General features: G+C 41.8%; 1 protein-coding gene across 3 annotated transcripts; it reads left to right on the top strand.

Annotated features, from left to right (window-relative positions):
• Positions 1–5,154: 5,154 nt before the first annotated feature.
• On the top strand, positions 5,155–26,055 carry ZNF248 (zinc finger protein 248). Of its 3 annotated transcripts, none has more exons than XM_087824269.1 (5): positions 5,155–5,229; positions 6,651–6,886; positions 15,412–15,538; positions 15,800–15,895; positions 23,529–26,055. In XM_087824269.1, exons 2-5 carry the CDS (start codon positions 6,872–6,874, stop codon positions 25,025–25,027), a joined length of 1,737 nt encoding a protein of 578 aa, XP_087680395.1. In that variant the 5' UTR covers positions 5,155–5,229; positions 6,651–6,871; the 3' UTR covers positions 25,028–26,055. The 3 variants fall into 3 exon arrangements, with proteins under 3 accessions (XP_087680395.1, XP_016062458.2, XP_087680396.1); XM_016206972.2 differs by lacking the exon at positions 5,155–5,229 and adding an exon at positions 5,589–5,941; XM_087824270.1 differs by lacking the exons at positions 5,155–5,229; positions 15,412–15,538; positions 15,800–15,895 and having other exon boundaries at positions 6,860–6,886.
• Positions 26,056–27,656: the final 1,601 nt, after the last annotated feature.

Genomic DNA, 27,656 nt, shown 5'->3' with positions numbered 1-27,656 from the left:
TTTTATTTTATTTTTTAATTATTTAAAAATATATATATATCTTTATTGATTTCAGAGAGAGGAAGGGAGAGGGAGAGAGAGGTAGAAACATCAGTGATGAGAGAGTCATTGCTCAGCTGCCTCCTATGAACCCCTCACTGGAGATTGAGCCCGCAACCTGGGCATGTGCCCTGACAGGAAATCGAACCTCGATCTCCTGGATTATAGGTCGACGCTAAACCACTGAGCCACACCGGCCAAGCTGAAAAACATTTTAAAATTAGCATAAAAATGTCAAAGATTTAGAATAACCAAAAACATTCTGAACAAGAACAATTAAGTTGATGGTCTTACATGACCAATTTCAAGACTTACTATAAAGCTATAATATTAAAGGCGGTGTGATAATGATGAAAGGATAAACACACAGATCAATGAAACAGAATAGAGCACAGAAATAAATCCAGACAAATATTGCCACTTGGTTTTTGACATAGGTACAAAGCCAATTCAGTACAGAAAGGATAGTCTTTTCAACAAATGACGCTGGGACTGTTGTCAGCCCTGAAGTGAGATCTGTTAGTCTGGCGCCTAGACAGCCAAGTGAACTGACACTGTGTTACAGTGAAAGGAAAAAGAGCATATATTTCAAAGGTACCAGTGAAAGGAGAACAGGCTCCTGATGCTCGAAGACCCAATCTCCCCAATGGTCTACATCCGAGGTCTTTAAGGGAAGAAGGGGGGAAAATCATGAGTGAAAGGTTCAGACTCATAGGCTATGTGGACTGGTTATGATGTAAGTTTCCATGATCTTTTTAATCCGATTTATTTCTCCCCAGGCGCCATCCTGATGCAGGAATTCCACTTCAACGTGTTTACCCAAGTGAACTAAAATCTTTTGTTCACACAAAAGCTTGAACACAAATGTTTATAGTATCTTTATTCATAACCACCAAATCAGGTGAGTGGATAAACAAACTGTGGAACACCTACAAATGGAATACTACTCAGTAAGAAGAAGGAATGAATTAATACCTGACACTACAATATGAATAAATCTTAAATGATTTTTGCTAAGTGAAAGAAGTCAAACCTGGAAGCTGCATATGATATCATTCCATCTATTTGACATTATGCAACAGTTAAATTATAGAAAAAAGAATAGATCAGTGGATGCCAGGGCAGGGGTGGGGGCTGGGGGGGGAGGAGGAGTAGGCATTGAGTAACAGCAGGTCGCTCAAGGCAATATTTATGATAATAGAACTGTTTCGCTTGGTATTTATTCATCAAGACCCATAAAGCTATGCACCACCAAGAGAGAAACTAACTCTATTCCAATAAAATCAAACAGGGTGTGAATGGAATGCAGACTGCGATGAGTCGCTCTTTTTTACAAATAAATGCATAACATAACTTAAATGAAAAAGGAGGGAGTAAGGAGCTATCCTAAATAACTTTGTAAAACATTTTTACTGGATAATATGAAACTGAAAACAAAAAGAACAGTACATAAACATTGCAGTCTCTTTGGTAAATTCTCACAGGGTGTAGCAATTCTGAGACTACTTCACATGTATCACAGTGTGAGCGAAGGTAACTAGATACTAACAATGAAAGGAAGCAAAGGCACCAAACATTATTCAGCATAATAATCTAGGAGCCTGAATCAAACAATAAGCCTGCTTCACTAGGAAGCTACAGTCTCACACACTCCCCAGGGCATCCTCTGCCCTGGGGACCTAATCCCCCAAGTAGGCAGGAGGGATTGTTACTGGTCATTACCAGGGGAGGAACAAAAACAGCAGGAGCAAGTCCTCTGCTGGGTGGATGCCCAGTAGGAGCCGAGATGGCACCATAGAGGCCTGTCAGTCTAGCCTGGGCAAAGGATGGGACTGTACAAGGGACACAGAACCCTGGAAGATCAAGGAAATGGATTGGTTAGGGGGAGAACCCAATGCCATCCCGTGAAAGATTGGGAAGTTGATAGGTTAGTCTGAAAGGGAACCTAGCCCTAGCCAGTTTACTTGGTGGTTAGAGCTTCGGCTGGCAGACTGAAGGGTTCCGGTTGGATTCCGGACAAGGGCACATACCTCGGTTGTAGGTTCAGCTCCCGTCAGTCGGGGCACGTGTGGGAGGCTACCAATTGATGTGCCTCTCTTACATCTATGTTTCTCTCTCCCACTGTCTGAAATGCAATGGAAAAAATATCCTTGGGTGAGGAAAAAAAACACGGGGCCTAGTTTACCCAAGCCCAAGATAAATAATCAGCCTAACAAAGGCAGAGCTCGCTCCCCACCCCCCCCAAAGCACACACCCGCCCTGTTTCTGCATTCTCTTTCCATAACAGTCATGCGGCAGCCGCAGACTCCAAGTGCAGGGCCCAAGCACGAGGCTGGGTATAGCAACCCAGCGCCAGCCAGAGTGCAGCCAGGAGCAGGTTAAGCTGGCGACAAGGACAGGGACTGAACTGGACTGAACCAATGGCACAGAATTTATGGACACTGCCTTTCTTCTGGACTTGATGAAGAAAAGGCTAGACTTCTTTCACAGTGGGATGGAGCTAAACCCGGGGCAGTCCTTTGATTTTGCTTCTACAGTAAATCTTACAACTCCTCAACCTCCCATGAGTGGGTCCCCAGAAGTGTTTTTCTGGTGACTCCATGAAAGGACCCCATTTCCACTGGCAACATCAGGGCTAAAACAATAAGCAAATATATTTAGCTAATGGTAGCCAGGTATCTCAGGGAGTTACTGAAGCTAAAAATAAGCAAAGGGAAAGCTAGAATGAACTCTGAGTTAGAGTAAAAGATGTCAGCGTGAACTCATATTAACATATTTACACATATACAGTGTGGACCAAAAGTAGGCTTACAGTTGTTCATATTGTGGACAAAAAGAGGCTACATGCTAAACCTGACAAGCTCAGGGGAGGCCTGCATGGTGGCCTTGCAAACTAAGATACCTAAAGTAACCACGAAAGATGGCCTGAAATTAAAACTTTTTTAACTAAAAGCAGTCTATGGTGGGGAACCATGTCCTAAGGCAGTATTTTTCCCTAACAAAGGTTAATTTTCACTTTAAGCCTGTCAGTTGTCTTTTTGCATCTGAGATAACATAACTGATTAACATGACTTTATAATTTCCCCTTTTCTGGCACCTGAAAGCAAACAGCAGAGACCACAAACCCCCCTCATTATCATTATCACGTTAATAGTTGACTGTTAACTATCCTGCACCCACCTAAGTAAAAGAAGTGTGTGGTCTATTATTTTACTTTTTATCCAATCCATGAGGTCGCGGCCCCCCCTCACCCCCCCATTTGCTTTCTCCAGCCTCCCTAATCTGTCGCCCACTTACGTCCCCTCAAGGTGCAAAACTGCCATTCTCTGGAGCATTATCTCAATCTGTTGAGATTCTGCTTCCCTGCACGTATTGACAGTTTGGCTCAAATAAACTCACAAAAATTCTTCACAGGTCAGTTTCTCACATTAACAATATGGAAAATAATACAACAGTTAATACATAATAATACAAGAATAAACTCTTTGTTTTGCATACTCACAACTGTGAGCCTACCTTTGCCCCACCCTATATGTGCGTATTTGTATATAGATAGATGCATGTGTATATATAGGTATTGTAATATAGACTGCTAACATGGATTTGTAAGCATACAAGTACTTCTTAGCTCTATCTGCTGAGAGAGTCTAGAAACAGTTTTAAGGCTTCCTCAAAAGAACCCAGAGCTCACGCACTTTTATGTCAAGGGAAGGGAGAAAATGGGTAGGGCAAGAGTTATGTGACATCCACGCATCAACAGGGATCCAAGAAAGAGTACAAAATCTCTAAATCTCTTTGTTTCCTGAATCTTTGACCCCTGCTAATCTGAGTTTTCAGACTCCTGCAAATTTTTACCAAAAGCTCAGCCTCAAGTATAATTCCTCTAATAATTAGTATCTACAGCGGGAGCCTTTTGCCTGAAGGCCAGGGTAGAAATGCAGGCTAGAAGATAGTTCCAGTTAAACCCAGTGTCAATAAGCACACCTAGAACTCAAACCTTGATTTCTCCAATAAAAGGAACCAGGGTTCCTTGGGAAAATGCTTTGATATTAGGGCAGGGGCAGAGCAAATGCAAGATGAACCTGGAGCATCTTGTGGTGTCAAAAAGAAAGTCCTTTTTCACAAAATTGTAAGGGTCTGTTAAAAGGATTCAAAAGCTAATCTACCATTGCCCTCAGTGCCCGAAGCTGGAACAATTGGAGCAACATAATAGTATTGGATAAAATAAAGAGTGGGGGCGGGGGGGAGAGCTGACCTAAAGAAAGGAACAGCAGCCCTGGCTGGTTTGGCTGGGTGGTTAGAGCCCTGGCCAGCTGACTGAAGGGCCCAGGGTTTGACTCCAGCCAAGGGCACGCGGGGGTTGCAGGCTCACCCCCGCCTGGGTCAGGGCTGGAGGCAGCCGATCAGTGCCCATCGCACACTGATGTTCCTCTCTCCCCCTCCACTCGCTCTTAGGAAAAATATTCTCGGGTGAGGAGGAAAAAATATATATACATATTTAAAATGTCAGGGGGATGTGCACGGAAAAGAATGCACATATGGCGCCAGGGGCATTTTGGCCGGGCCGGGGAAATGACGTGCGCCCTTCCCCTCATATGAAGTTTACCGCATGTGAGCGATTTTTATAATTAATACCAAACTCTAGCGTGCTTTACTCCTCATTCTAGAGAGCCACGTGGTGACAAATATCCCATTAGTTTAAATTTATTTTCCAAGTGTCAAAAAATTTACCTAAAGAACCGCTCGCGCTCAGCCTGGGATTCAGGCTCGGTGCCCCCTGGTCTGCGCGAAGGGGCGCTGCTCCGAGCGCGCCTCCGGGACGGCGGGCGGGGACCCGGCGCGGCCCGTCCGCCCGCGGAGGCCCCCGGGGCGAGGGGCGGGCTGGCGCCCGGGGAAGGGCCCCTCCAGGAGCGTACTTGGCAGCTCCGCGCAGACACCGTCCCCCGCGCTCCCACCGCGGCGCCGCCTTCGAGACGCCCTCCCACGCCCGCGGCGGCCGGGCCGGGAGCGAGCCGGCGCCGCGAGGGCAGGGCAGCCGCCGGAGCCGCGGGACCCCGCGCCCGCGCCCGCCCGCGGGCCCGCCCTCTGCGCATGTGCATCCCCGCCTCCTCCTCCCGCTCGTCCCGCCCGGCCTCAGCCCTCCGGGGAAGCCACCCCGGGCCCCGGGGCCGCGCGGCGAGGGAGCTGCGGGTGAGCGGAGCGCGGGCGCAGGGCCGAGGGGGCCCGCGCCGCTCGGGGTGCGGCGGCCCCGGGGGTGGGGAGGAGCCCCGCGCAGCCCGCCGGGTCCCCGGGCGGCTGCGGCGCCCAGAGCTGAAGGGACGCCGGGCGGGGGCTGCTCGGTCCCGAGCGGCCGGTCGGCGAGGGACGCCGGCTCCCGGGCTGGCGGGGTCCGCGGGCGTGCAGCCTGCGCTGAACGGGCGGCGCCCTCGTGTGGCCGCCGGGGGGCGGTGAGCGTGCGTGACGCTCGCGCCGGGCCCGCGTGGAGGGCGGGGGCGGCGCGCGCGTGCGCGGGCGGCTGTGGGAGAGCGGGCGCGCCGGGCGGGGGTGGCTGTGAATGAATCGGTCGCGCCTCCGGCCCGCGGAGACTCGGCTTTCCTCCGCCAGACGCGGGCACCGGGAGGGCGCGCTGCTCGGCGCCGTCCCGCGCCCTGCGTTTCGTGGCCGCTTTGTGGCCGTGCGTTGCGCGTGCGGCACGCGCGGCTGGCGCTCGCACGAGTCGTGAGGCCTCCATTTCTCGGCCAACTCTCGGGGAAGTGGAGAGGGAAAGGGCCGGGCCAGGCGCGATCGCGGCCCTTCCCCGGCGGCAGCCTTCCCCGCCCCAGGCTGCTGTTCGTTACGTTCTCGTTTGTTGTGTGTTGTGTACAATCACGACGGTGCCCTGAAGCCCTGGGCGAGACGCGAGGTGAGCTGGAGCCGGCAGGGGCGGCGCGCGGGCTGCGCGGGGAGTGTGCGACCTTACAGGGGGATGAAGGGCTCCCCAGCGACAGCTAAGGAAGTTCTGGCCTGACCCCCGACACCCCCTGCTCCCCTTGGCTCGCTCCGTGCATTCCCTCCAGCGGGGAGCTGCCCTGGGCGTCCCGCTCGTGGGCTGTTGATGGCATCCAGGGAGATGCTGAGGCTCCCACTCCCCCGGCCACGCGCAGGATGGTAGCGCACGCAGGCAGGTCCCCTGTGCATTATCTGGTTGGACCTTGTTTGAAAGGTTTTTGTTTTTTTTTTTAAATGAGTCTGAGAAGGTGACTGGCTCAGATCATGCAATTTGTTAGTGGCAGAACCAAGATTAAGTTAGGTCTGCAGATTCCTGAGCAGGAGCCCATTTCGTCACTGTTAGGTCAAAGTTAGTTTCTTATTAAAGGGTCCTTTCGAAAATTGTAAGCAGGTTAGAACGAACATTACGAAATTTACCTGGTCTTAAACATCCCCATCCCCTTTTTTCAGAGGTTTCTTGGGTTATTTGACTTCAAGGGATTAATGGTGTTAGCAGGTATATAGATAAGCAATGTAGTTTGAGGGTGTTCTTTTTTCTCTACATCAGTTTTAACAAACTCGTAGTTTCCTTTACTGTTCTATATTAAACTCATCTTCTTATGTTTTTAATTTTTGTGTCACAGAACTTAAATTGATAATAAACCAGTACAAAAAATGTTACATTCACTCAGTGAAGATTATCATGTCTAAACTCAACACACTTTGGAGCTGCTCGTGGACATGTAATTACCTTGTGTGTGGAGCTGTGTAGGCAGGTGAATCCAGGAACCGCGACACAGGTCAAGGTCTCCTGACTGCCTTCTTCCCTCTCACTCTGCACTGCCTCCTCCACTAAGAAGAGAAAATGAACGAATCCCAGGTGAGTTTTTTGTTTATTTATTCCCAGTTGTTTTAAAATGTGTTCTGTAAACTTTATAAGGATTCATATTTTTAAAATGAAAAAGTAGAAATAGGCAAAATTTTACATTAACAGCACTGAAGTAAATGCATTTTATTGCCGGTAATCATTTTTTGGTGGAAATAGCACAGTGCTAAGGCAGAACTCAATGCATATACTTTTCAGGAGACCTAACAGTGAGGTTTGAGGCAACAGCTCTCTCATGGTCCTGCTCGATCCAGGAATGAAAACCTTGAAGATATAGCCGAATGGAGGGACTTTATGTCACCAGAATAACTCCCCGTAAATGTTTGTGTCAGCTTGTTTGTATTTCTGGCTTGAGTAGTAAACAGCTCTGACTTTTGTTTCTGCATTTGTCATTTACATTTCAACTTGATGTATGCAGTCTTGCTCCTTTACCACTGCTAACTTGAATCAGTTCTGGAAAAGGCCACCAAATTGTAGTAAAATCCAGGTTTTGTTTTGCCTGCTATCTTTTCCTAACTCTGATAGAATTTCTTTCTATCCCCCATGAAGTGTGTTTTCTTTTTCCTCCAGGTATTACTTATCCATAGGTTATTGCTTATCCATTGCTTACCTATTATTTTTTAAAAATATATATTAGGGGGAGAGAGAGAGAGAGAGAGAGAGAGAGAGAGAGAGAGAGAGAGAGAGACACACATCAGTGATGAGAGTCATTGAGCGGCTGCCTCCTGCACATCCCCCACTGTGGATCGAGCCTGCAACCTGGCCATATACCCTGACCAGGAATTGAACCACAGTCTCCTGGATCCTAGGTCGATGCTCAACCGCTAAGCCATGCCAGCCGGGCTGTTTATCTATTCTTGGACCATTGCTCACCTCAGTCTGTCTATTCTTTATGACTGGTATTATCTTTTTAAAAATAAAATATCTTTGAATTGGTAATATATTAACATGATTTAAAAAGTGATACAGAAAGTAATTTAAAAACTCACACTTCCATCCTCTCTGTACCTGATGCTTCCTCTAGGTACCATGACATTTATCATTTAAACTGGGACACTTTCACTGAGAGTGAAAGAGGTTCTACAAACAATTATGCTGGTATAACTGGCAGATATTGGAACAATCTCAGACAAACTGGAGTGTAGGTTCACCCTACTATTTTTAAATTTTTTTTAATCCTTACCCGAGGATATATTTTCCATTGCTTTTCAGAGAGAATGGGAGAGAGAGAGAGAGAAAGAAAGAGAGAAAGAAATATCAATGTGAGAGTGACACATCGATTGGTTGCCTCCCACACACACCCTGACACCGGGCCAGAGATTCAGCCCTTGGCAGGAATCACACCCAGGACCCTTCAGTCCTCAGGCTGATGCTCCAACCACTGAGCCAAACCAGCAGGACTGGTCACCCTACTATTGATACCCATTATTAATAGTTTCTTATTTGTCCTCCCAATATTTCTTTTTTCAGTTAAAAGAAAACATGTATATATTCTTGTATGCCTTCTCTCTTTATTTAAAAAGAAATTCATTATCCTTAAATGCTTCTCAAATTTAGATGCGCCCATATTTGTTTATTGTTGCTAATAGTTTTTGGTGTAGTCTTTAGGGTTTTCTACATAGAGAATCATGTCTGCAAAAAGCGATACTTTTACTTCATTCCCAATTTGGATGCCTTTTATTTCTTTCTTTTGCCTGATGGCTCTGGCCAGCACTTCCAGAACTATGCTGAATAAGAGTGGTGGGAGTGGACATCCTTGTCTTGTTTTTCAGTTTTTCGCCATCGAGTGTGATATTAGCTGAGGGTTTGTCATATACGGGCTTTATTATGTTGAGGTACTTTCCTTCTATACCTATTTTGAGTTTTTAATCATAAATGGATATTGTATCTTATCAAATGCTTTTTCTGCATCTACTGATAAGATCATATGATTTTTATCCTTTGTTAATATGTTGCATTACATCAATCAACTTGCGTATGTTGAACCATCCTGTGCCCCTGGAATGAACCCCATTTGATTGTGATGTATTATTTTTTTAACATATTATCGTATTCGGCTTGCTAATATTTTGTTTAAGATTTTTGCGTCTGTATTCATCAGAGATACTGATCTGTAGTTGTCTTTTTTTAAATATGTGTAGTTGTCTTTTTTTGTGTGTTAGTTATCCTTGCCAGGTTTTGGTATCAGGGTTATGTTAGCCTCATAAAATGTGTTAGGAAGTATTGCCTCTCGTTCAGTTTTTTGGAAAAGCTTGAGAAGGACAGGTATCTAATCTTGTTGGAATGTTTGGTGGAATTCACTAGTGAAGCCATCTGGTCCTGAACTTTTATTTTTTGTGAGATTTTTGGTGGTGGTTTCAATTTCCTCACTGTTCTCTGGTCTATTTAGATTTTTCAATTCTTCATGATTCAGTCTAGGAATGTTATATACTTTTAGGAAGTTAGCCATTTCTTCTAGGTTATTGAATTTGGTGGCATATAGTTTTTCATTGTATTCTAGTATGATCCTTTGTATTTCTGTGATGTCTGTGGTGACTTCGCTGTCATTTCTGATATTGTTTGTATGAGGTTTTCCTCTTTTTTACTTAGTGAGTGTAGCCAGGGGTTTTATTAATCTTTTCAAAGAACCAAAATTAATTGTTTTATTAATTTTTTGTATAGTCTTTTTGTTCTTTATTTCATTCAGTTCTCTAATTTTTATTATTTCCTTCTGCTGAAAGGAAAGGGTTGCTTTCTTCTTTTTCTAGTTCTTTAAGAAGTAATACTGGGTTGTTTAGTTGGGATTTCTCTTGTTTCTTGAGATAGCCCTGTAATGAATGATATAAACTTCCCTCTTATTACTGCTTTCACTGCATCCCAGAAGTTTTGTATTGTCATTCTCATTTGTATCTTTTTTTTAAATACATCTTTATTGTTTTCAGAGAGAGGGAAAGAGAGAGAGAGAAACATCGATGATGTCATTGATCGGCTGCCTCCTGCATGCCCCTGACTGGGGATTGAGCCCGCAACATGTGCCCCGACTGAGAATCGAACCCCAATCACCCCGATCCCAGGTCGCTGCTCAACCGCTGAGCCACGCCCAGCCAGGCTCTCTCTATCTTTTGATCTCACCTTTTATTACTTCTTTGACCCAGTCATTTTTTTGCAGTATGTTCTTTAATCTCCACATATTTGTGGGTTTCTTTACTTCCTTTTTGCAGTTGATTTCTAATTACAAAAGATTGTGATCAGAGAATATACTTGGTATAATTTCAGTCTTCTTGAATTTGTTGAGGCTAGTTTTGTGACCCAGCATATGGCCTATCCTTGAGAATATGCCATGTGCACTGGAGAATACTGTATAATCTGATGTTCTGGGATGAAAGTCTCTGCAAATGTCAACTTTGTCCATTTGGTCTAATGTGTCACTTAAGGCCAATATTTCTTTATTGGTTTTCTGTTTGGATGATCTACAGCTGTCAATGGAGTATTGAGGTCTCCAACTATGATTGTGTTTTTGTCAGTTTCTCCCTTTAGTTCTGTTAGTAGTTGCTTTATATGTTTCAGTGGTCCCTAAATGGATGTATATACATTAGGTAGTATCCCCTTTATCATTATAAAATATCCACCTTTGTCTCTTGGTACCCTTGTTATCTTGAAATCTATTTTGCCAGATATAACTATGGATACATGTGCTTTTCTGTGGATATTTGCTTTGAGAATCATTTTCCACCCTTTCACTTTGAGTCTAACTTTGTCCTTGTAGTTTAGATGTGTCTCCTGAAGGCAGCATATGGTTGGGTTTTGTTTTTTGATCCAGTCTGCTACTCTGTGTCTCTTTATTGGTGAATTCAGCTCATTTACATTTGGGGTAATTATTGATGTATGAGGATTCCTTATGGCCATTTTATCTTTTGTTTCTGGTAGCTCTGTGCCTCCATTGATTCTTTACTTTTGTGTTTCTTTCATTTTTGTTTGGTGGCCATACGTCTTTCTTCTGTTTCTCTCTCTCTTTTTTTTAATATATGTTTATTGAGCCCTGCCGGGCGTGGCTCAGGGGTTGAGCGTCGATCTAGGATCTAGGCGATCGGGGTTCGATTCCCGGTCAGGGCACATTCCCGGGTTGTGGGCTCAATCAATGACTCTCTCATCATTGATGTTTCTCTCTCTCTGTTTCTCCCTCTCCTTTCCTCTCTCTGAAATCAATAAACATATATATTTTTATATCTTTATTGATTTCAGAGAGAGGAAGGGAGAGGGAGAGCGAGATAGAAACATCAATGATGAGAATCATTGATTGGTTGCCCCCTGCACGCCCCCTGCTGGGGATCGATCCTGCAACCCAGGCATATGCCCTGACCGGGAATCAAACTGCGATCTCCTGCATCATAGGTTGATGTTCAGTCGCTGAGCCACGCCAGCCTGGCTGCTTCTCATTTTTTTAAGCTATGTGTCTTAGTTTTTGTGTGTGTGTGTGTTTACCATTAGGTTGATGCAAAAGAAAGTTTCATACATATAGTAGCCCTCTCTATTGAATGCATCTGATCCCCACCCTCCTCCCAACATTCAGACCTTTACCCCTCTCCTTTTATGTTTGTTGTCGCATATTATCCCTGTTTATGCTGTTAGTTTGTTGGTACTCTTACTCGTAGTGTTGTCACCTTGTGCTCTTTGTTTCAGGTAGAATAACTGCCTTGAGTGTTTCCTACAATGAACCTCTTCTGGTAATAAGTTCTCTCAGCTTCCGTATGTCTGGAAAAGTATTTATTTTTCCTTCTTCTTTAAAGGGTCACTTTGCTGGATATATTATTCCTGGCTGGTAATTTCTGTCTTTCAGTAGTTTGAATATTTTGATCCACTCCCTTCTGGCTCGTAGAGTTCCTGAGAAGTCCGATGATAGCCTAAACAGGCTTTCCTCTATAAATCTCTTTCTTCTTATCCCTGCTACCTGAGAATTCCTTATTTGTCATTAATTTTTGACAGTTTTAATACAGTGTACCTTGGATAAGGCCTTTTTCAGTTGAGGTATTTCGGTGTTCTGTTTGCTTCTTGGATTTCTGGATCTAGCTCTTTCCATAGGTTTGGGAAGTTTTCATCAACTATTTGTTTGAATAGGCTCTTTTTTTCAGAACTACACTCTTGAATTCTCTGTCATTTAAATCACATATTCAATGTCCCTAAATTTATTTTCTCAAGATTTTTAATTTTCTTTCTGAATTGCCTTATTACCTTGGTTATTATGGTATTTATGGATTCTGTCTAAGCATCTATGTATGAGTGACATTTTTCTATAGTAGATTGATAAGAACTCTTTCTATTATTTTCCCGTAGGTTGCACTGAATCACAAGCTTTTTAGCTCTCTTGAACTTCTCTGGCTTTTCAGATATCTGCAGGGTGGTGGAAAAATGGCCTATGTTCCCTGGAAAGATGGGTGTCTCCTGTGTGTTCAGGTTGCCTCGGTCTCAATGAACAAACCCCGTGGGGGAATATGGTGGGCTATGGGGCTCCAAATCCATGAAATCTTAATGCTGTCCTCCACTGCCTGACACTGCTGGCAGTGCAGCCTGAATATTTGGGACGAGGTGAGTTGAGGAAACCTAGCTGCCTCCTTTGTTGCTTTGCCCTTCCAGCAATGGTGACCAGCGGACCTCTAAGGCATCCCCCCGTGCTTTTACCTGCCCTGGGGTTAGTCACAGAGTACACCCTTTACTCAGGGAAAAGGTGTTTCTGTAGTACCATTTTTTCAGGTTTGCAGATAATGTGCTGTGCAACTCAACACGAAGAGTGAGGGGAGGCGAACTCTGGGTAGTTAGGGAAAGGTGGCCAGGCTCCTGGGCTTTGTTATTCTGTCTGGAATACCGATTGCCAGACAACCATGGCTGCACCTCTGCTTCGTGCTTGTCGTGGACACTGGACTCAGCTGCAGCTTGGACTGCCCACTCCTGTAGGAATGCTAACTAAATCTCTTTGCTCCTTTTGGCTGAAGGGAGTGTCATTCACAGCCTGATTCTCCTCTGTCTGGGCTCAGCCCCACAGTGAGCTCCGGGCAGCAGCAGGCTGCGTCCATGGCTCCTCTGAACTCTTCTCCCTTCTCGCCATCCTGGTTTGCTCCCACTTGCCCACCTTTAGATGTTTCAGTGCACAGATAGATCTTCCAGACATGTTTGTGTGTTGAGAAAGGAATTCTTTGTTGAATTATAGCTGTTCAAATTGTCGAAACTTTAAGGGGAGAGACCAAAGGGAACTCTCAAGCCGTCATTCCTCTGACATCACAGGTTACGGATTTTAAAACTTTTATTTCTAACATATACTTTTGATGCTATAAATTTCCCTTTATGCACTGCTTTCACTGGATCCCACAAATTTTGATGAATGGTATTTTCATTTCAGTTTTATTTTTAAAATATTAAAATTTATCTTGAGACTTCTTATTTGACCTATAAGATAATTATAAATGTGTTGTTTAATTTCAAGTATTTGGGGGATTTTCCAGCTGCCAACTTGCTTATTAATTCCTGTTTAATTCCATTGTGGTCTTAGGACATATTTTGTATGATTAGCTATTGTTTTAAATTCATTAAGATGTGTTTTGTGGCCTGGACTATGTTCCATGTGACCCAGAATGGAGTGATAGAATATGTATTTTATTGTTTTGGATGAAGTCGGTTAGCTCATGTTGATTGATAGTGCTGTTCAGGTCATCTATATACTTACTGACTGATCTCTCAATACTGAGAGAGGAGTGTTGAAATCTCTCACTGTGATCATAGATTTGTCTGTTTCTCCTTTCAGTTCTATCCATTTTCCTTGTGCATATTTTGATACTCTTCTGTTAGACTCATACGTGTTTCACATCGTCTCCTTTCTGTGGTATGATTTTGAACCCACCTAATGAGTTCTTAATTTCAGATATTGTATTTTGCAGCTCTAGAATGCCCTTTTTGTGTATGTGTGAGTGTATATAGCACATGTGTGTGTGTATACACATGTATCAGAGGTCCCCAAGAGCATTCCCAGGTTGTCTCACCATGTAGCTGTACTTATAGTCATGACTTATTAAAGTGAAAGAACACGAAGCACAATCAGCAGAGGGAAAAGGCACATGGGGCCCAGACCAGAGGAAACCAGGCACAGGATTCTAAGAGTCTTCTCCCAGGACATACTTAGTCCTCTAGCAATGAGCTATGACAGCAAACATGAAATGTCTTCCAGGGAAGCTCAGTAGACACTCAGTGCTCAGTGTTTTTATCAGGGGCTGGCCACATTGGTACTCTCTGCTTAGCACATAAAATCCCAGGCTCCAGAAGGAATGCACATGTACAGCGTAAAGCATATTGTCTACACAGAGAGTTTATGCTCAGTGAACCATTCTTATCAGGGAATGGTGAGAACCCTCCTGAAATCCACATTTCCAGATAACCAGCCAAAGGACACCCTTGTGGCAGACCTTTCAAGGGCTGGTGGTCTCAGCCTGCTCTTTTCTGCACAATGCACATACCATGTATCTACTGAACTCCCATCTTTCATTTATTTTGTTTATATTTTTATCTGTTTTATTGAACATACTGTTCATAATTTATTTTGAAGTTCTTGCTTATCAATTTCAATATCTAGGTCCCCTGCGAGTCTGCTTTTATTGTCTATTTTTTTCTTGGTTCTTACCCTTTTCACAAAACATGAAATTTTTTATTGATGCCAAACATTATATTTAACAACAAAAAAATAGTACAGGCTCCAGAAAATGACCTCTTTTAGCAGAGAGGACTCATCCTTTTCTCTGCTGGGTGGGTCGAATGCAGGGCTGGCCACTCGAATCAGTCGTGGGTTGAGCTTGGTCAGGGCCTGCACATTATTCATTTCAGTCCCACTCCTCATTTCAACAACCGAAAGTTTTACTTTCTCAGTGAAAGGTAACTTAATAATATAAGAGAATGAACTTTTCCATGGTAACCCCATTTCCTTGGTAACCCCAGTCTACTTTGTGCACACTGCTGGCTCCTACAATGCCTAATTTAGTAAATGATAATGTATATGTCTCCTTATCAAGTCATAAGCACTTTGAGAACAGAAACTGTGTTTATTTTCATCAGCAGTATTGGTAGCAGTTAGGACAGTTCTACGCCCTTAGTGGAAACTCAATTTGTACATATACAGTTGTACCTCGGTTTTCAAGTGTAATCTGTTCCGGGAGACCGTTCGAGTTCTGAAACGTTTGAAAACTGAGGGAACAACAGCCGACAGCTAGGTCTCAGGATCTTGCCCTCAGCGGAAGCAGTGTGGCATGTTCGACTTCCGAGGCGTGTTCGAAAAACCAAAGCATTTCCTTCTGGGTTTTCGGCGTTCATAAACCGAAATGTTCGTTAATGGAGACATTAGAAAACCGAGGTACCACTGTATTATTTTATCCTACATAATATAGCACAAAAGAAGGCATCCTATATGACAATTTTTAGTAAACTCTAAAGGGATGAGTTTTCAGGTCTTTTCCTCATCATATAGTTCTGACGGCTTCATGTAGAAAAGGAATATACCATTACAGGAACAAGTATCATTCAAAGATGTATGTGTGGACTTCACCCAGGAAGAGTGGTATCTGCTGGATCCTTCTCAGAAGATACTGTACAGGGACATGATGCTGGAAAATTACAGCCACCTTGTCTCAGTAGGTAAGCATTTTTTTCCATGTTACTACCATTACTATGCATCTCTTAGTTGAAAAGTATGAACTTCCTGTAGAATTTTCTGATTTGAAGTTTGAGATTTTGGCCATCATAAGGAATGCTGTGTTCTTACCTTCTCAGGGATTGGTTCATTTGGGCACTTCCTTTGACCAGCTCCTTAAGCTGTACCTTTCTTCTCCATCATTTTTTTCAGAGTCCCTAAAACCAGGCTGTCCAGCCATAGTGCTGCATTATTTTCTCTTACAGGGTATTGCATTACTAAGCCAGAAGTGATCATCAAGATAGAGCAAGGAGAAGAGCCCTGGATATTAAAGCAAGGATTCCCAAGCCAGTGCCACCCAGGTGAGTTCATGAATTCACAAGCAGATGGAAGCCGTAGGAAATGAGCTCTTAAGCCATTGGTTTAGGGCTTATCACCTTTCAGATAGTTTTCAGATATTTCCTTTTGTAGCCCTAGACCCTTGGAAGTGACTAAGGACAATTGGCCCCATCCCACCATTACCTTAATCACATTCATCCATCTGTCACTTTCACTCATAAGTGCTTTCCTTTGTTCTTTGGCATTTTAAGAGTGATTTACCCATGCTCATAATCCAGACTCAGTTGGCTTCATTTTAGGATAATGTTTCTTGGTTAGTATCTTTTAGAATTGTTCACCTTCCCTCTGCTGTCTTTGGACACCTTCTGTTAGCTGGTGTGTTTTCATTCCCTACTTCTGTATATTCACTTAACAAATGTATGATGAGCACTCACTACGGTCCAGTTATGTTTTTAGGTAGTTAAAAGAGTAATGTCCCTGCTATCATATAGTATATATTACAGTGAGGGACACAAAGCATACGCTCTGTGTGTGTGTGTGTGTGTGTGTATGTGTGTGTGTTGTGTGTGTGTATGTATAGCTGTATGTGCATGTGTACATACAATGTTGGGTTTTGTAAGTACTGTAAAGAGACCGAGTAGAATGGGGTGGAGAATGATGGCACGTACTATTTGGTAAGAAAGTCAAGGAAAGCCTTTTTGATGAGATCAGTAGAGATGAGACTTTGCTAGAGGGAAAGTGTGAGTTACGTGGATTCTGAGTATACCAGGCAGGAAACATTGGGTGCTTCATGAACCTCTCAGACAGATGTATTCTTCAGATAAAGAATGGCAAGGAGGCCAATGTGGCTGGGACCAGCGGGCATGGGGGAGGTTGATAGGAGATGATGTCATAAGAAGTAGCATGGACCTTGGTAGATACATTAATTTTATTTTGAGTGGTGTGAAAAATCCTTTGTTTTTTGGTTTTTAGTAAACGTAAATCAAAGTATGTCATCAAATCTGATTTGCAGTTTAAAAGGGTCTCTCTGACATCTAGGCAGTGAATAAACTGTGGTGGGTGAGTAGTACTTAGGCATGAGAAAGAAAGTACCAGTTAGGAGGCTATTATGTACTCCAGAGGAGAGAAGATAGTGGCTAACTAAGGTTATGCTGGAAGTGCCTAGAAGTGATAGATTTGGACAGATGTATTGAAGATGAGACTAAGAGGATTTGCTGTTGGATTGGACAATAGCATGTGACTCCTTTTCTAGAGAACAGTTGTTTGTGAAAGAAGTAGTGTTGGGACAATACACTTTTACAAGGCATGCGGATCTATTAAGTCTAATCATTAGAGGAGATTGAAAAAGAACAGTGTGAGTAATATGAAAACCAGAGAGGCAGGTTTTTCAGGAATCAAATAAGGGACATTCTACCATCCTTTTACTACCTTAAGTAGCAACCACGGGTAACTGTACTAAGCCTGTTATCTCCTATTACTAGTCTATTCAGACTCCTGTTGTTTTCAAAACCATCTACTGTATCTCTTAATTTTCTCACTTGTCCCTGATACATCTAAAAACCAGAACTGTGCCTGTGATTTTCATTCCTGGCTTGAGCTAACTCCTAAACGGCTTTTGTTTTTTAACTTAAAGCATCCACTGTATCTTTTACTAGCCTGCTTTTTATTAATAAATGAAATTAAAGTCTTCTTTCATTGACTATTATAATGTGATCCTATTCTACCTTTTTTTTTTCTAAATATGTTTTTTATTGATTTTTAGGGAGAGAGAGGAAGGGAGAGGGATAAAGAGATAGAAATATCAATGAGAGAGAAACATCGTCAATTGCCTGCCTCCTGCACGCCCCCTACTGGGGATTGAGCTCGAAACCCCCGGCGTGTGCCCTGACTGGGGATCCAACTTGGTCACTTCTTGGGTTGACACTCAACCACTGAGCATACCAGCCAGGCATATTCTGCCTATCTTAATTTCTTTCTGTTCTCCAGAATTTAGACTAAATTCCAAACTATTTGTCTTAAATTTCACTTATAAATGCTTTCTCCCTTTTTTTTCCCTACTTTAAATAATTATTTTATTTTTCAGTTACAGTTGACATGCAATTTCTGGTGTACAACCCAGTGATTAGACGTTATATAACTTACTGAGCGATCACTCATATAAATCTAGTACCCATCTGACAACATACATAATTATTACAATATTATTGACCATATTCCCTATGCAGTACTTACCTCTCCGTAACTGTTCTGTAACTACCAATTTGTACTTCTTAATCCTTCACGTTTTTTAGCCGTCCCCCCCAGTGGCCCTTCCATCTGGCATCCATCAAATTTTCTCTATATCTGTGAGTCTGTTTCTGTTCTGCTTGTTTATTTTTTTTTTAGATCTGTTTTGTCTAGTGTAAGTATTACTACCCCAGCTTTTTGTGTGTGTGTTTGTTGCCGTTTTCATGAAATATCTTTTTCCATCCCTTTACTTTTAGTCTGTGTATGTCTTTTGATCTGGAGTCTCTTGTAGGCAGCATATATAAGGGTCTGTTTTTGTTATCCATTCAGCTTCCATATGTCTTTTGATTGGAGCATTTAATTAATTTGCATTTAAAGTAATTGTTGATAGATATGTATTTCTTGCCATTTTATTATCCATACTTTTTTCTTCTTCTTAAAGAAGACCCTTTAGCCCAGCCGGACATGGCTCAGTGGTTGAGCGTCGACCTAGGATCCAGGCAATCGATTCCTGGTCAGGGTACATGCCCCGGTTGTGGGCTTGATCAATGACTCTCTCATCATTGATGTTTCTATCTCTCACTCCCTCTCCTTTCCTTTCTCTGAAATCAATAAAGATATATTTAAAAAAAAAAAAAAGAAGACCCTTTAACGTTTTTTGTAATACTGGTTTGGTGGTGATGAACTGCTTTAGTTTTTCCTTGCCTGGGAAGCTCTTTATCTCTCCTTTGATTCTAAATGATAGCTTTGCTGGGGAGAGTAATCTTGGTTGTAGGTCCTTGTTTTTTATCACTGAATATTTCTTGCCAGTCTGTTCTGGCCTACAAGGTTTCTGTTGAGAAATCAGCTGACAGTCTTATGGGAGCTCCCTTGTAGAAAACTAATTGCTTTTCTCTTGCTGCTTTTAAGATTCTCTCTTTGTCTTTGAACTTTAGTGTTTTAATTATGATGTGTTTTAGTGTGGTCCTCTTTGGGTTCCTCTTGTTTGGGACTCTGTGTGCTTCCTGGACTTGTGTGTCTATTTCCTTCACCAGGTTGGGGAGGTTTTCTATCATTTTTTCACATAGGTTGTCAATTTCTTGCTCCCTCACTTCTCCTGGCATCCCCATGATGTGAATGTTGGTATGTTGAAGTTGTCCCAGAGGCTCCTTATACTATCTTCATTTTTTTTCTTTTTTCTGTTCTGATTGGGTTTTTCCTGCTTCCCTATCTTCCAAATCTCTGATTTGATCCTCTGCCTCATGTACTCCACTGTTGATTCCCTATAACATAATCTTCATTTCAGTTTGTGTATTCTTCATTTTTTTGTTGACGTTTTCACTAAGTTCATCTATCTTACCCTAAGTTCATTGCACATCCTTATAACCAGTGTTTTGAACTCTGCATCTAGTAGATTGCTTGTCTCCATTTTATTTCATTCTTTTTCCGGAGTTTTGGTCTGTTCTTTCATTTGGGACATATTTCTTTGTCTCATCATTTTGGCTGCCTCCATGTATTAGGTAAAGCTGCTACATCTCCCAGGCTTTTAGAGTGGCCTTATGTAGTAGGTATCCTGTAGGGTCGAGTGGCACAGCCTCCCTAATCACTGCAGCTGGACATTACAGGTGTGTCTCACCCCACCTGGGTGCTGTACACCATCCTGTTATAGTTGAGCCTTGATTGCTATTGATACCTCAGTGGGATAGATTTTTTGCAACTGATTGGCTGCGAGGACTAGCTCTGACCATCATGGAGGATCAGCTGTGCAGGGGCTGACCCCATGGAGCAGGACTTAACTTCGACAAGGCTCTGGTGCCTGCTGAGTTCGCCCCTTGGGTGTGTCCCTTGTGGAAGAGGTTAGGTGGTACTTTGATGTGGTCTGAAGCTGTCCACTGGATGTGCTGGCTCATAGGGCCTCCTGAGTGGTGCAGGCCAGGTCAGCCACCATTTGTGCCTTGCCTGGGGCTGCCCAGCATGAGCTATGAAGCAATCTGCAATTGCTTATTACTTATGCATGGCTTTGAGGTACCCAGGAAAGGCCAAGTCTCTCTTTGAGAGACTTTAGGAAAGCCTGAAGCATGAGCCAAGAGAGGCCTTTTGTATGGAAAAGGCACTGGAAACAGCTTGGGCAGGTCTACAAGTTGGGAGGGGTGGGGTCTAGGAATCACATGGGGGGGCAAACAGTGTTAGCCAAATTGATGGAGACTCAGATATGGTTCCTGCTTGTAGTCTGTGGGGGAGGTCCCAGGAAATGAACAATAGCCTCTGCCAAGCACTTCTGTCTGGAAGAAAGCTGCCCCTTCAGTTCTTACCTGATGCCAGACAACTCAGTTCTTCCCCTTATATCCCCGGTGCCCAGCGCTGGAACTCTGAATGAGTGAGTCTGAGTAAGTCCATGCACAGCCCCTTGAAGGGGAATGCTTAGGACTCCAGCAGCCCTCTGTCTCACTCAGCCACAGTCCAAGCTGGGTTTTACTACCAGAACTTATGGGGACTCCTCTTCCTGGCACTGGAATTCTGGTCTGGGACCCCCTTGCTCCTCAGGGAGGACCACTGCATCCAAGATAAACATCAGGACCACTCCTGATGTTTATCCGACACATGTGGGTGTGGGACCACGCTGTTCCGCATCTCCACCCCTCCAGTCTTTTTTTTTTTTCTTCTTCCTTTTTTTTTAATCCTCACCCAAGGATATTTTTTTCCATTCCTTGGAAGAGAGGGAGAGAGAAACATCAATGTGAGAGAGAGACATCGATTGGTTGCCTCCCACACACATGCACACACCTGACTGGGGCTAGAGGTCGAGCCTGCAACTGAGGTATATGCCCTTGGCTGGAATCGAACCTGGGACCCTTCCGTCCAAGGGCCAACGCTCTAACGACTGAGCCAAACCTGCCAGGGCTCTCCTACCAGTCTTGATGTGGCCTCTTTATATCCTTAGTTGTAGGACTTCTATTCAACTAGATTTCAGGCAGTTCTGAATGATGGTTGTTCTGTAGTTTAGTTGTGATTTTGATATTGTTGTGGGGGGATTCGAGTTCCACATTTACTTATGCTGCCATCTTGACTGGAAGCCCTTAAATGCTTTCTTTTTATCTATAACTTTCATTCTTGTTCACTTTGCCTTTTCAGATACTTTAATTAATATTGTACATATAAAGTATTCAGACATTGCATGGTACATAGAAATGGCTTTTATTTCACTTATTTTATTTTACTTTTTTTAAATATATCTTTATTGATTTCAGAGAGAGGAAAGGAGAGGGAGAGACAGAGATAGAAACATCAATGATGAGAGAGTCATTGATTTAGCCTGCAACCCAGGCATGTGCCTTGACCGGGAATTGAACCCCGGTCGCTTGGATCCCAGGTCGACGCTCAACCACTGAGCCACGCCTGGCTGGGCTTATTTCACTTCTTTTAAGTTAGAGCTTACTTTTTTGCTATAACTTAATAGTTATAACAAAAAATTTGATTACCCTAACCCACTAGTGGCTGTATCCCCCAAAACTTAGACCTGATCATAAGTCTGTTGCTAAGGGTTTCTTTCCTATTTCCTAAACAGAAGGCCCTTTCTTACTTTTTAGGAAAAGTAATTATGGTATTTTAGTAATTATTTATCTATGCAGTCAGGTTTAGAAGAGGGCCTTCTCTTTGAGTCATTCTGAAAGCATTCTAGAGTACTTTTTCTAAATGCACATTCCCAAGTTTTGTCCTTGTGTATTACAGCTCATCAGGTACAGATTGGAAATAATTCATATGCACATTGTTTTTTAATAATTATTATTTTTAAAAGTAGCATTTTCTGAAGGATGTCCAAATTCCAAGGAGATCCAGACTGGAATGCAGCTAGTTAAGTCAAAGGTGTATTGCTGGGAATGAGCAATTTATAAGAGACCCAGCTAGAGCCACAGAGAGATATTTTAAATGGATTGTGGAATGGTGGCTTGAACACTAAATGTGAATCCAGTTGGTGTAAAGTTAGCTTGTTTTTGTTTTGATTTGTTTTTGCCAGGATAATAACTATCATCTGTTGGTCCTTGGATCATTGGGCTCAGGACTGTTATAGGTATTTTTTAACATGTTTTTTTAAATATTGTTGCATTAGGTGAAGTAGGGCCAAAAATTTTAAGATAATGTCTACTTAACGTCTCAGAACCATATAGAGAAATGTGATCTTTATGGGTATTACAAGTAAGTAAAATCCACAGATGAGGCTAGGTATAAAGCAGAAAACCTCAATATAAAAGATAAACCTAGAAATAAAAGCAGACGTAAAAATTAACATTGCTTCAGAACAAAATTATGGGGAGAAGCCAGCACATTGAGGTGAAGAATCATATGACTTGATGGTCAGTACAAATTAATTAACAGCTGTGAGAAAACAAAGTGAACCTGATCCTTTTGCAGAGATGGCCTGTTATTCTTGTGTGTTGTATTTCCTGTTGAACATTGGTGTTATAAATCACAGCTAGATAGAGAGTTGGAGTCCGGGGTAAAGCAGTGTTCCTTAATACATGAGGAAATAGATGCTTTCAGAAATTTATTTTGATGTTGACATAAAATGGGGAGAGTAAGAAATGGCAATATGCATATTAGTGAGGATCTTACCACAGTAATCAAGCTGTGAGGAGGTAAGGATGTAAATCATGATCTTCCACTAATACATTTTTTACTCTCTTTTCCTTAAAAACAAAAACAAAACAAGAATTTCCCTTGTTGAACTCATCCAGTTTTGAGTTTCTTGCTTTCTAAATGAACAGCTCTCAGAAAATCTCTACTGTTTGCTCTCACCATGTTTTCAGTTTATTTCACCTTCTCTAACTTGTCTCTCTTAAAGCATGTTTACAAATAATTACTTTTGTATGACTTATATTAAAGGAAAATCTAGATTCTGGGTTATAGGACTCTTCTTTTGGACCTGAGCAAGTTGGTGTTTTCAGAATGATGTTTACAGTGGAGGCACGTACTCTACTAGGAATCCCACCCCAGTAATCTGTGTATGAGGGGAATAGGACTAAACTGTTCTCTCTCTACCAAACACAGTTCATCTTCTGAAAGCCCTTGTCTACTCGTCGTCACTGTCACTTTACTCAGTGTTTAATGTCTCATTTGGGCTCACCCCATTCTCTGAGTTTCCCTGTTTCTGAATCAACCACTCCTCAGTTCCCTGTGCTTTGAATTTTATTTCCCTTTTTTTGTCTAGTTTTGAAGTTTATGTTTATCAAGTGTTAAATGCCATTGCCAGGTTCCTTTCCCTGCTTCCACTGCAGCATGTATTTCCCACTCAAACCAGAAAGGTAAAGGAAATGTATACTTGGATTTAGTTCATACCAGGAAAGTGGGTCTAAAACAAAGGATTGACTATATAATAGGGCATTTGTGTAAAAGTCCAATTCCATTATAAATGTATTGAGATTCATAAGATGTGGTTATTTTTCTCATTTCTAGGAGACTGGAAAGTTGATGACATGACAGAGAGCAGCCAAGAAAATCAAGGTGAATATTTTTGGCAATTTGCTCTCACCACCAACAAAACAGTAACTATAAATGGTGATGACAGAGTAAGGAAAACTTTCAGTCTAGGTACAGACTGTGTTCCTTCAAGAAACTTTTCATATAAGATATGTTCCTCTTGTGAAATGAATTTGAAGAATATTTCAGGCTTAATTATTAGTAGAAAGAACTATTCTGGAACAAAGCCTGATAAGTTTAATTTATATGAGAAATTGCTGCTTGATATTAGGCATGAGAAAACTCCTACTGGAGGGAAATCTTATAACTATAATCAAAAAGGGAATATCCTTACTCATGGCCAGGATCTCACTCAGCCAGTTTTCGACCAGCCTTTTGGGTATCATGAAAATGGACAAGGCTTCCAAGAGGAGGCAGCCTTTTTCTCAAACAAGAGAGCTCAGATAGGAGAGACACTCAGTAAATATAATGAATGTCAAGGAACCTTCATCCAAAGTTTAAAGCTCAATTTATCTCAGAGAACTCATTTGGAAAGGGAGCCATATGAATGTAGTATTTGTGGGAATTCCTTCTGTATGGATTTAAGATTGGGACATCAGAGAGCTCATACAGGGGACAACCCTTATGAATATGATGAATATGGGCAAATATTCTGTGACAATTCAGCTTTCATTATTTATCCGAGAACTTACACCGGAAAGATTCCCCATGAATATAAAGTAAGTCACAAAACAGGGGGAACATCAGCCCTCTTTAAACATCAGGTAGTACATATGGGGGAAATACCTTATGAGCACAAGGAAAATGGAAATCATTTCAACAAGAAGTCACACCTCACCCAACCTCGAAGAGCTCACTCAGGAGAAAAAAACTTTGAATGTGCCGAATGTGGGAAAACATTCTGGGAGAAGTCAAATCTCACTCAACATCAGAGAACACACACAGGAGAGAAACCCTATGAATGTGCTGAATGTGGGAAATCCTTCTGCCAGAAACCACACCTTACCAACCATCAACGAACACATACAGGAGAAAAACCTTATGAATGTAAGCAGTGTGGAAAAACATTCTGTGTGAAGTCAAACCTCACTGAACATCACAGAACACACACAGGAGAGAAGCCTTATGAATGTAATGCATGTGGAAAATCCTTCTGCCACAGGTCAGCACTAACTGTACATCAGAGAACACACACAGGAGAGAAACCCTTCATATGTAATGAATGTGGGAAATCCTTCTGTGTGAAGTCAAACCTCATTGTACATCAAAGGACTCACACGGGGGAGAAACCATATAAATGTAATGAGTGCGGAAAAACCTTCTGTGAGAAATCAGCTCTTACTAAGCATCATAGAACTCACACAGGGGAGAAGCCCTATGAGTGTAATGGATGTGGGAAAACCTTTAGTCAGAGGTCAGTACTTACTAAACATCAGAGAATTCACACAAGGGTGAAAGCTCTTTCAACATCCTGAATATTCAGAAACCTTTGTCCACCCTTTCAAATTCATTATTCAGTTTTTAAAAATAAGATTAATGAAACCCAAAGAACATTACAAATTACTCAAAAGTTATGTCTTATTGTACCTAAGATAATATTAGAATAAAACCTTATTAATGTTTTAAATATTTGCTTTTAAGAAAAGTTTTTGTAAGAAAATTTGTACTGGGGAAATTTTTTCATTTAAGTAATGTAAAAACCTTCATACAGAATTTATGTTGTCTAGTGTCATATTCCAAAGGTGATACCAAAATTTTATTGTAAAAATAATGGGTGGTACTCACTTAGTGTACTGATATTCACAGTGTAATTTGAGGCTTAAAAAACGTTGAATGACAATAGCATTAAACATTTATGTGAAGAGTCCCTCTTGTGCAGGCCTTATGTAAGTAAGTGTACTAACGTAACAAATTTGAGGTATGCATCATTTGTACATTAGAGCCCAACATGCTTGTGAAGAGAAAGTATGAACACTTAGTTACAACTATTGTGGTCTATATTAATATTTCCAACACTAAATACCACCAGTATCTTTGTAGGTTGACATAATTTTATATATGTACATGTAAATATATTTACACACATAGTAGTGTGCTAGAGTAAGTTCATACTGGCCTGGAAGTACCACTGATTGTTAAATTTTCAGAATTTTGTGGGCCAGTTGTTAAACACAGTCATTATTTAAAAATTAAATTATATAAAGTTACAATCAAATTACATTAAAAACAAAGGTAATAAATACTCAATACTCATTACTTCCTAATTATAACATTTTGCTATTTAGGTTACTTATTATTGAATCAGCATGGAGAAAATACTGTATAATGGTGTGCTACTGCACATCGTTTTCTAGCTCTACATTCAGCTTCGTCATGTTGGTAACAGCTTTAGTGGGAGTATTTACACCATAGAAATTGGCAAACTCTACAAATCAAGGTTATTTTCTTTATTTTTTTAAAATGTTTTTATTGATTTTAGAGAGAGGAAGGGAGAGAGAGAGAAACATGAATTTTGATGAGTCATTGATAGGATGCCTCCTGCACACGCCTACTGGAGATCAACCCCAGACATGTGCCCTGACCAGGACTTGAACTGCGATCTACTGGATCATAGGTCCACATTCAGCCACTGAGCCACTAGGGTTATTTTCTCAGAGAACCTATTGCCAAATGTTTACCAGCACACCACTATGGATATAAGAAAATATGCTTGGAAAAGTTAAAGTGAAAACCACATACCCTTTCCCTATTTCCTGACATAACTATCCGGCTATGCTCTTTGCTGTACTGCCTTTTCAACAAAGACGACAAAATATGTTTTTGTGAGGTTCTTAACTACCTCTGCATCATTTCTATTCTCAGCACTACTGAGCCTCTTTAAAGCAGGGGTGGAGAACTTATAGATATGGCCCATGAAATCATTTGGTCTGGCCCTGCTGAAGCAACCACAGGCAGGACTTGAAATTCAGTACATCTAGGAGCTTTTTCATAGTTAATTTTTAAGTTGATAATTTTGTATGGCCCTCGAATGATGTTATAAATATCCAAATGTCCCTTGGCAGAAAAAAGGTTCCCACCCCTGCTTTAGAGTATGGCCAATATATGTTATTTTACAGCCATGTCACCTACCTTCCTTCTGACTTTTTTTTTGGCATATGTGAATGAGTATGGCCATTATTACTGAACTACTTCCATTAAAAAGCCAAACATTTTTTCAGAGTTTTTTAAGCTGTCTCTCAGTCAGTCAATACTGTAAATGCTGTTACTGGTACTTAGCATAAATTCCACAAAGGTTAATAGCAATTATAAACAGTAATACTGCACTGTACAAATAAAAGTATAGTGGTATGTAATGAAATGCCTCTTTCATACTCTTGGTATTTCATTGCTGTATCTATTTAGGCATGATATGTGTAACCTGAGTTTTATGTAATCCAAGAACTATGTATTTGTATTTCATATAATACTGTGTCATATACTGTCTCTTTTGCCTTTGTCCTGTTTCCTATGCTTCCTTGCAACATGTTGATAAACAGTTCCAAGAAACTCTTCTTCTCGGGCTCTGTTTTGTCTGCCCATCTTTCCCCCAGATATAAGGGTAAATCTAGGTTAGTCTGAGTTAATTATGGATATGGTAATGATTTTGTTGGGTGGCCATGTGAGCTATGAGATGTTTGGAAAATATTCTGCAGTGCTTCTGGGAAAGATCTCAGCAATAAAATATTGTCATGACATGAGAAGAGACTGTCTATTCTACTGGACTCTTTCATGTCTGTATGTTATATCAAATTATAGTTGGTTTCCCTTAAGGGCAATAGCCTGAAAATAACAGTACAGAAGAACCCTGGCTCAGAGGTAACATCACTGAGATGTGCAACTCTATGGACCTGCTCTCTATGAAGACCTTATGTTACTGTGATGATAATGGTTTCTTATTTATTCTTAGGGCTATTTAGAGCTGAAGGCATTCCCAATAGAGATGAGTTCTTTTCTAAGTGTGAATGAATGTTATATACAGTGAATTTTGGGAAGAAGTCTTTCTTTTGACAAGTCCATATAGGGATGGGTCTTGTGTCAGCCATGGTTCTGGTAAAAACTAATTCT

The sequence above is a fragment of the Miniopterus natalensis genome, chromosome 14, assembly GCF_054644295.1.
Source record: "Miniopterus natalensis isolate mMinNat1 chromosome 14, mMinNat1.hap1, whole genome shotgun sequence".
In the NCBI taxonomy this organism is placed as follows: domain Eukaryota; kingdom Metazoa; phylum Chordata; class Mammalia; order Chiroptera; family Miniopteridae; genus Miniopterus; species Miniopterus natalensis.
This window is presented reverse-complemented; position numbering and strand designations above follow the sequence as displayed.

Bases quoted from the DNA above. Each gene is read 5' to 3' on its own strand.
- ZNF248 (XM_087824269.1), top strand. The intron at 15,539-15,799 runs GTAAGCATTTTT...TTTCTCTTACAG, and splicing joins CAGCCACCTTGTCTCAGTAG to GGTATTGCATTACTAAGCCA. The intron at 15,896-23,528 runs GTGAGTTCATGA...TCTCATTTCTAG, and splicing joins CCCAAGCCAGTGCCACCCAG to GAGACTGGAAAGTTGATGAC.